Source organism: Nyctibius grandis, chromosome 6 (assembly GCF_013368605.1).
Source record: "Nyctibius grandis isolate bNycGra1 chromosome 6, bNycGra1.pri, whole genome shotgun sequence".
In the NCBI taxonomy this organism is placed as follows: Eukaryota; Metazoa; Chordata; class Aves; order Nyctibiiformes; family Nyctibiidae; genus Nyctibius; species Nyctibius grandis.
This window is the reverse complement of record NC_090663.1, coordinates 54,544,486-54,560,687: the sequence shown is the minus strand read 5'-3', so window position 1 is coordinate 54,560,687 and position 16,202 is coordinate 54,544,486. Positions and strand designations below refer to the sequence as shown.

At 38.2% G+C, this 16,202-nt stretch overlaps 1 protein-coding gene across 2 annotated transcripts in view; it reads right to left on the bottom strand.

Annotated features, from left to right (window-relative positions):
* CCSER1 (coiled-coil serine rich protein 1) overlaps nt 1–16,202 on the bottom strand; it is a 680,898-nt gene that overhangs the window by 621,368 nt on the left and 43,328 nt on the right. For both annotated transcript variants that reach the window (XM_068404065.1, XM_068404066.1), the window contains exon 3: nt 629–722. In XM_068404065.1, the coding sequence (XP_068260166.1) occupies nt 629–722 (94 nt within the window). The remainder of the gene's footprint in view (nt 1–628; nt 723–16,202) is intronic.

Below are 16,202 nucleotides of genomic sequence, written 5' to 3'. Positions count from 1 at the left end.
TAGCAGGACTTTTCCTGTTCATGGACTAGGCCCTACGCTGTCCCATGTCATAGGCGAAGGAAGGATTTCCCACTGCAGGTGTCACGACTCACCAAGACCTTGTGTAATCCTATTATAAAATTGTTGTGAACACACCGTGAGTTGGTCTTGGTTATTGCTTTTAATCAAGGCAGTGCAACAGTGCCTTAACTGACCATGAGAGAAATGATCAAGTTACACTCATGTCTCAAGTCAAACCTCCTTTATATGAAGCATATTATTCTGGCACACACAAAATAGGATCACAATTATATCAGCAATGGTCTTTGGTAACTGCCTGGGGTAGGCAGCAGTCATTTTAAGTATCTAGAAAACCAGATGGGTCTGCCCTTGGTGCTGGAATTCTTCTGTAGCTGTAAAAATCACTTCAATTTCATAACTGACCACACAACGTCCAAATATAGCGTAAAGAGATCTTTCTGTAAAAATGGCAAACGCATTTAGAAATAATGCTACAAAACGCATACTGCTCTTCCCCTTCCAAGAAAAAAGACTTCTTTATTTCCAAGTAATTGTACTGAATACATTTTCTTTATATTTCTAGAATAATACTACCTCGCTGAAGATATTCAGTATTTATCTGACTTACCAGAACGATGCTGATGTTGTTCTTCTATGAACTCCAGGTCAAGCATTAGGTCATCTTCATCCAACTCACAGGAACCCAAGTTATTCAAAACATCCTAATACACATTTAAAAAAAAAAAGAGAAAAGAATCATTTAGACACATGTATTAACCAAACTGTTGTGCATAAGATAATGAGCAATCAGATCTGGAAAATACATTTAAGCAGGATCTACAGAAAATTTTTCTGCTAAGATTGGAACAGTGAGAAACTGTATGAAAAAACTGTCCAAGCAGAAATGTATTTGTCACCATTATCTGTTTATACAGGATCTCGAATATTTAACAAAAAAAAAAAAACCCAGAAGTATAAGCAATACCATCTATATAACTAATTTTTTTATACTGTTCATTGATGGTTTTATTCTTTCTAAGTTTAATCATAACTTTTTATTAAGCACAAAAATATTATTTTTAGCACAACATAAAAGTATCAGTACTTGGTTTTCATTAAATTTTGGAATTCCAAGCACTGCTTGCCCTTACCAATACCCTCGGAAGAAAAATTTACTGTTCTGTTTATCAAAGGGATAAAGATACAAGTTTAGGATAAACAAGAAATTCAAGCACAAATGACCAACTCATGAATTTAAGTATTAAGGTGGGTGGCAAAGGCTTAGATGGACAGAGAAGAAAGCCTGACTGTGAAGAGTAGCTGCTTAGGTCCCCATTCCCTTTTCATGATTAATTTTGTTTGCCAAGTTTTAACCACAGACAGATAAGGCAGGTTTATACAATGCATCCTCTGGAAAGTCAAAAAGGGGTGGGCGGAGGCCACAATTAAAAGAGCAAAATAGTAGCTTTTCACACCTCATTTTTCCCTACAGCATTAGCTTCTTGGAAGATAAAAGGACTAGTTATGCCTCAGGTAGACATCTTTACTCTGTGAACTCTGAGTACAACAATACCACTATTTAGGCTTCATTTGGGGTCACAAAATGGCATTCAGCTCAGCCTTTGCAAAGCCCTGCCTGGACAACCACTGCCTGCAGCCAGACACAGGAATGGCAGTCTCGGAAGGGACGCACTGCTGACAGGGGACAGAGACACACGCAGGGAGCCATGGCTGAAGAAAGCCTCTCCTCTCTGCCATCCAGGGAGAAACAGCAGTAGTGAGAAGGAAACCCACATCACGACAGTTCACTTTTCTTGTTCCCCATTCCTACATTCACCACAGGCAACATTAGGAAATGAGGTGATGAGGCAACTGTTTTCTCTAGCCCCTACCAACATAAAGTTGCTACACTTAATGTATTAAGAGACACATTCATTCTCCGTTTTCTTCCCATGTATATTTCATTCTATAGTAATTTCTTTTGACCTGATAATACCATGATTTTCTCCACAGTCACCAACATCTAATCAAAGAGAATTCATGCATTCTCCAGCTGGCATTTTGTTTGCAAATCTACAAGTGATATTGCAATAGGCTTAATTCTTCAGTCCATTCACAGGCAAAAAAAGAAGTCAGCAGATCCTGCATGAGATGCTGGCACCCCATACATCTCACATGCTCCCAACACAAATGTAACCCAGAGAACTTGAGAATTCAGTGCAAGTGAGGCCAGGTGATCATCCCAAAGTATTTAGCTGTCTGAAATCTCTGTATACAATCTGCTGCACCAAAAGCAGAGAAATGTAACAGCAATATACATTAAATCAGCAAAAGCCCTCCCTGACTTCAGTTCCAACCATATTTTGTTACACTCCTGACTCTTTGAAGCATTTTCCCCCCATAATAGACGGAGGCTCTTATTCAATCCTTTTGAGTAAGAATTATTTTAAGAATAATTAAGAATAATAATATTTTAATAATAATTAATAATTGTAAGAATTTTTGAGTAACAGAATTATTTCTTCAAATTCTGTTTTCTACTCTTTCACAAACAACCCACAGGCAACACAAGGACTTTTTCTTGCATTCTTTCCCTGACTTACCACCAGCACAAGAAAACTTCTGAGATACGGAACCCACTGCTAATGCTGTTACTATATTTACAGATGTCATGCACAGAAAGTGACAATTGTCAAGTGCAGAGACCTCCACACAAGCAGTGAGCAGCGTTGTACAGAAGGAAAATGCACACTACATGAACATTAGAGTGACATCAAACACACATCTTATTCCCTCTATCTTAACTCAAAGAGCTGCTAACAAGCCTTTGTTGTAACGACTGTTTCTTTCCCTCATGCTGACAAAATGCAGAAATCCAATAATCGCATTTTTTATTACTATACAGTACAAAAGCATAAAAATATAAGATGGAAAGGCAATACACAGATGCAATATATCAAGTTACTGTACCTGATACTTATGTAGACACAAACTCTTCTAGTCTGGATTTGCGTTAACACATAACAAGCCCAAACTAAAACTAGTTTACTAAAAAAAGAATTTAAAGAAAAGGTCTTCTGTATTAAACAAAAGTGGGAGAACACACATTGCTCAATGTTACAGATAACCTAAAACTTAAATAACTTTTGAATCACTGTTGGAGCTAGTGAAACACTGAAGATTGAAAATCTCTTTTAGGGCTTATGTGTATCCTTTAGTACCTAAATATCTTTCAAAATAGTAGCAGCAAGATACTTCTAAGATTTGTTCTCTGTTCTTTTTCACAAATTCCAAGAGCACTGCCTGACATGACTGAAGTATCTTCAATTATTATTACCAGCTGTATTTCAGAAGGAGAATCAATGATCAGAGCAAGTTAAGAGCAGATGAACATAAGGAAACAAAGTCTAAATAAAGGAATAGTTTGGGGTTTTTTGCTCACTTTTTAAATTTAGACACTATTGTGCACCCGAGCTTGATCAAATGGTATATTAAACTACTCAGAGAATGTACAACATACCTTGTTTATATATTGTTTTATTAATTTAAGAGAAGCATTTTGGTAACAAAGTGCAGAAGCACAATCTCCGCAATTTTTAAGCAACAGCTAAAAGTTTTTCATGCCAGTAGAGGCAAAAGGTAAAAAGGTTGAAGTACACAGGTTTGTTCTTTACCTTAAAATTATCATCTATATTAGAGTTGACCACCTGAACCCATACTGATATTAACGCTAAGCGTCCTTTGATGAGCCTTACCAGTAGTAATGAGCATGATTTCATGATAATTGAGCATCTCTAACTGAGCATCTCCTACATCTTGTGCAGTAACTTATGCGTGGTCTGAAATCTTGGGAGATTTCCTGCAAAAATGTAGTGATTCACAGCCTTCTTCAAAAAAAGATTCTACTTGATTTGGAAAAAAAACCCAAATACACACAAACAGAACCACAGTATTCTAAATTGAAGGAACTCCACCAGGTAAGATAGACCAAAAGGAAAAAGTTTGTATACAACTCTCCCCCTTCATATTATTGCCTTTCAGGAAGGTCTTCACTTCCAATAACCTCCAGAGCATAGAAAAACCGTGCTCTGCCTATCCCCTTCTCTGTCCTGCGAGGCTGATATGCACCCTGCTCCTCACAGCAACATCTCTGCTTGTCCACCTGAGCTGAAGGCTCCCAGTTGCCTTCCCAATGCACCCGTGACCCCCTTGTCTTCCTTTTCCTACAGCCTCTTCAACTGCACCAACAACAGTAGGCAAGCTAAAGTAACAAAGAAAAGCTCCCCTAGGTTTACTCTTCTCAGCAGTACCTCCACTTGGGAAAGTGTCTCCCTCTTTCCCCAGGAGTTCACTTGTTCTTTAAAAAGGGACAAATCAAAGCAGCTACTGTCCATCATGGTGAGAATGAGGGCTTGGCAGAGAGAGCTGCTCTACCTGCCACAGGCATCAGTGATCTCAGTCCAGCTGCTTTCCTGCTCTCTCACCTCTGCGGATGGAGTCCTTCCACAGATACAAAACAGAAATGAACTCATGAATGCATAAAAGCACACGCACGCAGAGAGCATCAGGTAGGTTCCCAGGGCTGTCCTAACTGAGTAATATTTTCTGAAAAGACATAATTAGAAGATATAATAAGAGAAAAGGGCTCCCAGAATGACCTGCCTAATGCCACAGAATGGCTCAGCAGTACCACTGCGAGTGCACACTGACGTCCTCCCCCTCTCTGCCTTCTCGCCAGGATCCATTACTCCTTTGTTGTTATAACAATTAATAACAATTATAATTTCTTTTGAAGTTTAATACCTCTTGACCCTTTCCCCATCCTCCCCCTCTCCAGTGCTGCTGCATTCTTTGAAGAATAACACAATAAAATTTTTTAAAAAATAAGAGAGTGTGCTCAAACCCTAAAGAGCATTCAAAGTTAATAGTTTCAAGGCTTTGCTACATAAAGAGAAATGAATGCTTCCACCAAGGTCCCTAGGAAACATTTGTTGTCTTTTTATGGTGGCATACCTTTTACTTATTCCAGGGGGCAAACCATTTATTTAATGCAGAAGCTCTGCAGCAAAAACCTCTTTACTGACTCTGTAATAGCCCCCTTAGAAGCCTTAAGACATATCTTCTACTTCTGGTGTCTGCTTGACTCCTACCACCGTGTTGCCTTTATAATGGACCCAAAATTAACACGACAGTGCTTTTTTCTTCCAGTTGATCTGGAAGTTGATCATAATCTGTGCGAAGAACATGCGAACAGACACTTAGCCAACCATTTGCCCACATCTCATTTTTCCTGGTCAAGACAGGCTGCAGTCCTGGTTTACCTACCGCTCTTCCCACCCTTGATTTGGTAAAGTACCACCATTATTTAAACAAGTTTTTATCTAAACAAGAGTTTAACAGTGATATTTTAAATGTTACTAATTCAGAATAAAAAACAGTAATCTGTGTAACAGTTCAAACTGCTTTGATAACTAACAATGGCTACAGCAGAAGAATATTAATCCAAGAATATAATCCAAGAATATTTCAAGGCATCAGTAACTCTTCAGCAACAATTTTCATATTTAAAATTCTTTCAGCAAGAACAAGTAGTTATAAACTGCTGGTTTTCATCCAACAGCTAGGTATCTTACTCAAAGCTCACTGAACTCAATGGTACTCAATTTAGTTGTGACTGGGCCCAGACATTCTTAATATTCTTAAGAAATATGACCTACGAATTGTTTCATTATCTAAAGATATGCAGTGATTTGCATGGATATAGTTCAGAAACAGCTGAAACGTTACAGGGATAGAGATGTATTAGACATACAGTTCCTCCCAGCCAGACAGTGTGTATCTATCTGGATAGTATGTTTACTCAGGGGGCTTCCTTCCTATCTTAGTTCCCTCTCTATCTCTGTCTTTGTCTCTTCCCAGCTTCCCTTCTTATGGTCACTCAAAGGGATTCTAATGCATAATACATTTACTTTCAGTCCTTTCCAGAATAGTTAAGTATTTAATTATTTTTAGACCTGTTCCAGTTCAGAGTCTACAACACTTAAAATGAGTTTGAAAACTGGAATAAATAAAACTAGCTTTAGTATTAAACACATATAAAGTGCCCAACATAACAGGTCTCAAATCTACTATTAGGCTTAATCAAATGACAAAAAGTAAGTAACATTTCTTTATTAAGGCCCCTTTACTATGTGGGGTTTTTTAATTATTATTCCAAATAACTGACTCACACATATAAATACCTATTGGAATTACTGCTTATGGAATTATAGGATACTCTAAAAATTGATTACTCTGGTATTCAACAATGACAATAAAACATACATATGAATATACAAATACACTAAAGCATATTATTTTGTTAAGCAATGCAATTCAATTCCAAAAAGGACATAGCAAAATTATATCAATTGCACAATATATATAAACAAAGCAGGGTAAATCCATGTAGAACTGAATATTTACAACTAATATGCAAAACTAAGATGAATAATTGGGTTTAGGTGACAAATCTGCCCATTTGAAACAGTCGTCAACCAATGGCACCAATCCAAAGATTCATTTCTTGATGTTTCCACACATTTTTATTCTAAATTTCTTGCTCCCATACCATGGAAATAACAAAGTAACAGCAAAGTCCTAAAGGCAGCAAACACGTTCTCTGTCATTACCAGCATCTTTGGAGAGTTGTATATATTATTTTGTAATTTTATTCTAATTAACATGCAGTCCCTAGTCAATATGATGTTCAATGGCTTCTATTTCTTTTTCGTTTTCTATGCTGGTATCTTGAGGGAGATTCCATCCGGATAAGTTTTGTTTTCCCAAGCAAGAGGATGCAGATTTTTCTGACCAGTGCTTTTGTATATCCGCACACAGGTTGCCACTGGGGCCTGGCATTTTCCAGTGTTTTTCAGGGTTTGTTTACACAGGTGACAGTTTTCCATTTCATTACAGTACAGTGATACTGCAACAAAATCTTGACTGTTGCTTGGAGATTGTTCAAGACCTTTGAGAACTTGAGGTCCAGTAAACAACTTAATGAAGCTACAAGACTGAAGCACTGACATGTTTGCAATTACTCAGTTCATAAACATTTCTGTCAGACACATACACGGCTGAAGACAGTGTTACAGAAGTCACAGAAAGTTAACTCAGGCTATACATACATTGCTATAACCTTACTATCATGAACTTGAACTTATTGACTACATTTTTATCTTTAACATATCTTTTGATCAAGCTTTGCACCTGTACTCAGCAAACACGCTATTTTTCCTGGAAAGCGTTTTGGCATTGTGCTTCCTCTGATGTGTGCCTATGCAAAATACTCGCTGCTGCTGCAATTCAAACCGAGCAGATGAGCTTTGATCATGGACATACCTCTCTGAAATGCTGTTCTTCATCATCACCTAGGTTGTATACAGATGCATTTCTCCTCAAGAATCTGCAATCCTACTTCACTGGGACTTTAGACTATATCAGGAAAGCCCTAAAATCCAGGGGAATAATTTTTTAAAGCTTTTTTCTCCTGACATAATAGCTTGTGTCTCATTTGCATACGTCATTATGCAGCGACCACTGGATTTTCAGATATTTTCAGAACCACAAGAACAACATTTTAAAAACTCACTTTTCAAAAAAATTCTTTGCGTTCTGTTTTGTTTTTATTTCTCCACATGTTGGCCTCTAGACATCTTTCTGATCATCTTCCTCTGTGTTATTGTGCTTAACTATCTATCTTCTGAATACAGATTTTCATATCTTATTGGTTTTTTTTTTTCAAAATATAAGGCTTTAGTGTTCATGCCTCCTCATTCAAGTGATGTACTAAATGTGCTTTATAAAATTCCTCTCAGAGAAAAACAGCCTAGTATTGCATGTATAATAGTATGTTAGTATTTAACATTATAGACTCATTTTTTTCCTTCACTGTAGAAACATATGTGGGCTATTTGAGATCAATGCTTTTGCAAGAGCACATAGAAAACACAGTCTAGGGAGAATAATTTGATTCTTTTGTAAAATCATATGTATGACAATTCACCTGTATCTACTCAGGGTCATTGCATATCTGAAGCTGGAAAAGATCAGAATTAAATACTTATTTCAAGTCTGAAATGATTTCTAGAGATTGCCAAAAGATATTACTTCATCAAAATTGTATTCAGCAAAGGAACATGGCATACAATCAGCATAAGAACGAAAACTGAAATATACTCAAGGAAAAAGAAAGACCTTGAGCTATTTAAAGTAATGTTAACCCCTAGAACTGTACCTGAATAATTCATGGACATAATGAAGTATTTCCTCTTCTGTACTCTCCTACACACTTCAAAGGGAAAATGAAAGTACACGAAACCCAGCAAACAGAAAAACCTTTAAAAATGCAGAATCCCTGCCAACAGCCTAAAAACCTCTGTACCAAATGTAAAGCTTATGGATGCCTTTCATATAGCAAGAGCAGCTTAAAAGCGTTCTTTTTTCCTGAACAGCACCACTCAAAAAGCATATTATTCCCTACTTGAATAAACTAGAGACTTCAGAAAGGAAAAAATAAATCTTGTAATGTTTGGTAAGAATGTTTTCTGTAGCTAACATGTGGAAATCCATTTGTATTATAAATTAATGTGCCCTTAAGAACCAAAGACAGAAAATTATCAGTGGAGGGAACTGACTAACTATAGAGCTCAGATCCATCCTACTATTCTTCAAAATATTTTTTGCATGCATCTTTTTGGCTGTGTAAGGGAAGTGCAGTATTTTCCATCCTATTCTTATTTATGCCCTTTCTATTCTTTCTGTGCATTAAATCAATATCTGCAATGGTGCTCCTTTTGTCTGAGTGATTACAACTAATGAACTCTCCTAACAGGTCTCAGTTTGCACTCACCCACACGAGGTTCATTCTGTCACAATACAGTCAGCTCACTAAAGCCACAGAAGTGTAATACTGCAAGGCCCAAGCACGGCTAGTGTCAGGAACAGCAGCTGACTCTGCTCCTGTGCAGCCACAATGTCAGTCAGGATCAGACGACAGGGGGAAGTGGCACCTACCTTCAGAAGTCCATAGGCAAAAGCATTCAAGCAAGTATCATGTTGACATACAGCACCAACATCCAGTCTCTCCATGTTAACCAGCTTCTATGCCATTGGGACAGCACACATAAAGATCATATGGCAGGGTGCTTTGACACCCAGAGGTCACTAGCCCACCTCCCACTGCAAACCTACAAGGGCTCCTCTTCCTACATAGCAGCTGTAGATGCTGCCAGCTGGTCTTGGACACATTTGCTGCTGTTGAGTCATCTGAACACCACAGCACTGGTGAGGATAACATGAAAGCCACAGGTTGGCAGCATTGATCATAGTAAAGAGCATAATCTGCCTCTAAGAGAGCATCCGTGAATGCCAATGGATTCACCCGTGGCAGGAGTAACCAAAGACACACTTAGTATTTGCTTGCCTTGAACTCAGACATATGTACACTAAAATGGAGGGGCAATAGCCAGTGTTTTTGTAACACAGCAATGCCACTAATAGTATAACTCGTAACAACAAACAAGTATTTTATAACACTGCTAAGTACAGGTATATAAATAACATGCAACTCCAAAGACTCAGAGAATGGTGGCATATTTGCCCAAAAAATGTACAGGAAAACACGTAAGCAAAAAAAAAAAAAACAGCAAGATGGCAACAAAGGTGGTATAACAGGCAGGAAAGGTGTGTAATGAAACCAGAACTAGTCCTGGTCCCAAAAATAAGATGACCTACAGAAGAGGCAGACAAGATCCCCTCCCTTTCCTTTTGGGGAGGAGGATGAGAAGCACAAAACCACTAAGGATGAGCGAGCAAAGAAGGAAGAAGCAGCACGCTTTGGCTCCAGTTTCCAACATCTGAGAGCACAGGAGCTTGGCCCCCACAGCCTCAGAGAGTGCGAGAGCGAGGACCACTGCCATCACCAGTATCCGCACCCCAGCAAAACTGGCCTCGTTTGTCAGTCTCCTAAAACAGCCCCATCGCAATCATCTTTAATTCCAACACTTACATACACACGCATGTATGTGCACACACCCACTTGCAACACACAGGCCAGCTGCATAACCAGCTCTTATAGAGAGCTCAGAGGCAACAGGTGCCCTCAGCATCTAAAATTTAGCATACTTTATGCATCTATTAAACTATTCTAATGAATCCAGGTTCAAGTCAACCCTGGATAAGGATCAGTTTTTGACAAAACTGATCTAGACAGCAGTCACTGAACCTTGAATTAACTACGCAGCAATAGGATATCAAAGCAAAAGCCACATTTAAAATGTGCACAAGCTTCTGTGCACCAGAAAGCTTGAGATTTGAGTCTGCAAATAAAAGAAAGAACAATACCATTTCAGTCAGAGCACTTTTCTGACTGTTTGCCGTTCTTTCAGATAATTCTAGAGCACTCAGATTCACTTTGGTTGTAAACAGAATCCAGACAATTCGATTTTCTGTGTTCAAAAAGAAAAAGGTGTATACATTTTTCATACATCAATCTATAATTTCACTAACAGAATCCTAGAAAAAAAATAATTCCATTAAGAAAGTATGAAAATACAGTCAAAGAAAGGCAGAAAAGCTTAAAATGACCAGATAAAGCCTCCTTTAATAGGTGTTTTTTCCCCCCTCACTCATACACACATAAGCTTTCCTCCCAGTAGAGGGATACACCTGCAACACAATTTGCTTTGGGGATAAGCTAATGTTTTTACAGCTTTTGTAATAAGCAAAGCGCTATGCAAGCGTTCTAGTGCACTCATTATCATCATATAGCTTTGGGACAGTTTTCTACATCTCGTGTGCCAGATTTTTCTGCCAAACGGGAAAGCTCCTTGAGTATCTCTATCTTGCATTTATATAGGATATAATTTAGACCATTCTGTGAAGCTTATTTGTATATACCTTAGAGATGCGAGTACAACAGGTTATTCAACACATGGATTGGTGAGATTAATTTGAGTGGGTTTGGAAAAACTTAACACATAACTTAGAGCTAAACTATTTGGCAATTGAAAATTTGGCAACTAGAAACTTCTGCCTGTGTCCTGGCATGTGTTTTCTGGATGTGTTTAAGAAAAGACTGGACATGGCACTTAGTGCCATGGTCTAGTTGACAGGGTGGTGTCAGGGCAACGGTTGGACTCGATGATCCCAGATGTCTCTTCCAACCTGGTTGATTCTGTGATTCCTGACAGCACCCAAGTCAATGCTTCAGCCAGCATTTAAAGGGTCAAAAATTGATTTGTGACACCTCATCAATCTTCAATTTCATTTTTGCTTTTTCTTGGCCAGTAGTACACAGAGAGTGGGGGAAAAAAAAAAACAAAAACAAAAAGGATATAACCATACAGTCAGCAAGGACCTGGCTGCCAAAAAAGAGAAACATTTAAATTCAGGGGATACAAGAGGGAGAATCTTAGAATTTATAATCTTGATAAACCACCACCACTCCTAAGGGTCAAACCATGGCAATCTCTTTAAAGAATATTCTTCTGACAAACCACATCAGAACAATTCTCCTTCTGCCACCATCCAGCACCAGCCACATTCATCTGGCAGAGACAGTTGGATTCAAGCCCCATTTCCCCTAACAGGACTAATACTGTTTAGCATGTGTTTTCAGTATTTCTGAAAAGCAATGCAGGAAAAGGTACATGTATGGTACCAAGCTCAAGAACCAATTGATTCTTCTAGCAAATAACCTCTCCCCAAAATGTCACAGTTCTAGTTGTATCAGCTGGATGCCAAAATGAAGGTAATCTGTTTTATGGCTTGAGAATTATTTTCTTTCTAAGAATAAGAATTTATTACATACAGAAAAATCAAAACTCTCCTAGACATGTGATTAAATAAATAAAATATTTTTGTCTAGTAACAGAAAAATTTAATACTTTTTCCATCCCAATATTATTATAAGCCAATTCAAGGCTGAACCTTCTGTTTCTAATTCTAATTTGTAGCCTGTAATATTGGTGATAAATCACTAAAAAGTGAGCCCTGTAAATGAAACCACAAGTGACCCTTTACTATAGCATCGTTAATGCAATATCATAATAGATATGTTATTGCTAATATTATTTGAATTCTTTCTGTTTCCATGGTAACTTTGGCCGATGGCTGCTCTAGTAAACAGAGTTTTAAATCATTCTTTGAGAAAGGCTTCTGCTCAAATGTCATTTTTCCACTAGCACATACTTTTTTCCACTTCGTTTTGGTTTGTCTTTTTTTTTAAAAAAAAAAAAACAAAACAAAACAAACAACAACAAAAAAAAAACTAATGGCAATTAATGCTCCAGAAGACAGATTTTTTCTGGCTATCACAGTTGAATGGGCAGTGAATTGGGAACTTGAGGGAGCAAGGCAACCTATAACAAGCTTTGACTAACATCAGCAGTACAAAATACAATATTCCATCCTGGAGAGGTATTGAAATCTCACACAGACTAAGAAACAACAACCTCTTGCTGGAAATTCTGTAATGCATACATTTTACAGCCTTTGTTACTTCTCCTCTGTACTTTCACAACTCTGATGCTTAAGATTACTATACCTTTCAGTATCCACATGTGTGTTTTCTGCAAACAAATATTTAGCCCCCTAGACATCAGAATGGAAGAACAGCATGAATACCTATGGAACAGTGTCCAATTCTTTCCCATGGCTTACACAGGTGCTTAAACTGAACAGAAAAAGTTGGTTTGCCAGACACACCTGGTGTAAGAAGAGAACAGCATACTGGTATCAGAGGTCACCTGGCTTTTATGTTCAAATTCAGAGATGACCATACCTGTACATTCAGCTGCCAGTCACCTTGCCAACCACAACTGGGAATACAGACAGAATCTGGTTGTGTCATATCATTTGCATCCCCTCACCCCAAAAAAGAATCTGTCTATAAACTCAGTACACTATTAAGGAGACTATCTCCTCATAGAAGCAAAGCAGAAATACCCAAGAACACGACACTCTTGGAGAGGTATAAAACTGCTTGAAGTAAGGCCAGGGCAGATATTTAGGCTATTCCTTGAGCTTTTGGGCACCCCTGTCTGTTCAGCCTACAACAACAATAGCACTAGTTTCATTACTGCTGCAGAGCCCAAAGAAGCTAAAGATGATTCCCGTTGTAAGGCAATGAATTCACAGTTCATTTTCAGTACAACATAATCCTTAATAATGTTAATTGCATCTCAAACTGTTACTTGCTAGCAGGACATCCAATCCTTCAATAATTTCCTAGAGTCAATATAGTTGTTTACAAATCAGACTGATGTCAGGTTTATCAGATCAGGAAAATGTAATTCCTGATGCATTCTAAGCAGTGAAAGCCCAAATAATAATGTTACAGTTAACATATTAAATATACATACATATGGAGCCCAAATAGTGTCATACACATATTGTAGCAATTGGATTAGTGTCTACTTCTTCAGACGAAAACAGTATTCTAAAAAACTATGAACTGGATTTGCCACAAAGCAAAGCACAAAACCTGTTCTTCAACTCCGCTTACAAGCCTTTTACCTGCAATTCTGTTTCCATTTATTTCTCTTCACTGTGTGGCTTTGCAGTTTAAGTGGCACCTGCATTATTTCTTTGACAGTTCCCATTCTTCCTATAAATTTAACAAAACTAATTTGCATATAATAAATAATAGCAAAGGCATAGTGTATTTTTTGTTTAAAAGGGCAATGAATGAAAATATGCACTCACTTAATCATCAACTTGTTAAAGGCTCTCTGGTTTGCCATTAAATATCATATATCTAGTCACAGAATTCTTCATCCTGAGCACATGAAAAGTCTGCTATTTAAACAAGTGAGGATGGGCAGCTTATTACACTGACAAGTTAGACATCAGACCTGAGATAGTCAGGAAAGACTTAGCTCTGCTAGAAAGTACTCCAAAGACCTTTTCACTAATCAACATTTATGCATCTTCAGTATAGAGAGCAATTGAAACTCTTCGAGGTCATGGTGACACTGTCAGAAACTCTCAAACCCTTACCAAAAAAGACTGACATTATAACGATTTTCACTTGCCATTAATTCCCAGCTGCCTAATTTAGTAATGTAGAAAGCAGTCCCCCCAGTACTAATTGGAATAAATTTTTAATTTAATAGTCTAATGTGCTCCAGTTTGGGTTGATTTTTTTTTTTTTCCTTTCAGCAAGCCAATGCTCTCATTTTTTTAATGGTTCAGGGCATACTGTTAAGAGGCCTAGAACAAGACAGCCTCTTGGTCAAAAATCTAGGTTTAAAAAGAACCAGCAATACATATATCACAGGGTAGATTTCTTTAGTACAGTTATAGTTTTATTTCAAAAAGAGGTAAAACACAGTCTTCTGTTTTGAATAGGATAGTGACATTTATAGGTTCAGTTAACAACATGTTGCTGTTTCATTCCCACTCTAAAGGGGCAACAACCACAAAAATCCAGACTTGCTCAGCATTAAGGACAGGTTTTTATTCCATAATGTGAATAAACTGGATCCTCATGGACTAAGCTTCAGTAGGGCCATCACAATAAACTCTTCTGGAGAATACTTACTGTGAAATGTTATTCAGCATATAACAACACATAACCTTAATGCTCAAATTTATGCTAAGAAGAACTTGGACTCTTAAATTATATGTAGTCAGGACCTTACAGAATAAACTGAAGTATTACACAGTAAATATTTCCTGCCTTAATAACAGCAGATTGCCATTATTTTCAAGTGTTTACTAGAATGAGGAAGAACTTGTACCATACTTTTCAGTATATTACTTCTTTAGTACCTTTACTATATCAACATTAGTGACATTAAAACTACTTGATTTTCTCTTGTTGCCTTGATTCTCACCCAGATTCAAACCTTGCTTCAGTCAACAGGTTCTAATAACACTTTCTACAAGGATTAGCAGACATCTTCACACATCCAAAATAGAGTGACATTTATTTTCTTGGTCAATATCCACATTTTTAAGATGTTTTTCTACATGTAAGTACTTTCTGTAGATGCTGTTGCTTTTAGGGTAAGACAAGGAAAGTATGGAGGTACAGAGTTTTAGAAATATGTGGTAGAATCTACATTAAGATTAGATACTACTGGATGTGCTGAGGAAAAGAAATCAGATCATATATCAAAGCCCATACCTTTTACAGCCTTAATTCTGTATGCATAGACTGCATTGTGCCAAATATTACTTTTCCTTTTCTTTCTATTTATTGGAGTCATAAAGCAAATATAGTCATGATAAAGCCAGCATACGTAAATATCGTTCTGGTGTTCAGTACTATCACAGAATCACAGAATGGTTGGGATTGGAAGGGACCTCTGGATCATCTAGTCCAGCCCCCTGCCATAGCAGGTTCACCTAGAGCATGTTGCACAGGATTGCATTCAGGCAGGTTTTGAATATCTCCAAAGAAGGAGACCTCCACAGCCTCCCTGGGCAGCCTGTTCCAGTGCTCTGTCAACCCTCAAAGTAAAGAAGTTTTTTCTCATATTCAAATGGATCTTCCTGTGTTTCAGTTTGTGCCCATTGCCCCTTGTCCTGTCACTGGGCACCACTGGAAAGAGTCTGGCTCCATCCTCGACACCCACCCTTATGGTATTTGTAAGCATTGACAAGATCCCCTCTCGGTCTTCTCCAGGATAAACAGACCAATCTCCCTCAGCCTTTCCTCATAAGAAAGATGCTCCAGTCCTCTAATCATCTTTGTAGCCCTCCACTGGACTCTCTCCAGTCATTCCTTATCTTTCTTGAACTGGGGGGCCCATAACTGCACACAGTACTCCAGGTGAGGCCTCACTAGGGCAGTGTAGAGAAGGAGGATAACCTCCCTTGACCTTCTGGCCACACTCTTCCTAATGCACCCCAGGATACCATTGGCCTTCTTGGCCATAAGGGCACATTGTTGGCTCATGGTGAACTTGCTGACTACCAGGATTCCCAGGTCCTTCTCTGCAGAGCTGCTTTCCAGTAGGTCAGCCCCCAACATGTAATGGTGCATGGGGTTATTCCTCCCTAGGTGCAGGACCCTACACTTGCCTTTGTTGAACTTCATGAGGTTCCTCTCCACCCAACTCTCTAGCCTGTCCAGGTCTCCATCAATGGCAGCACAGCCTTTGGTGCATCAGCCACTCCTCCCAGTTTCATCTCATCTGCAAACTTGCTGG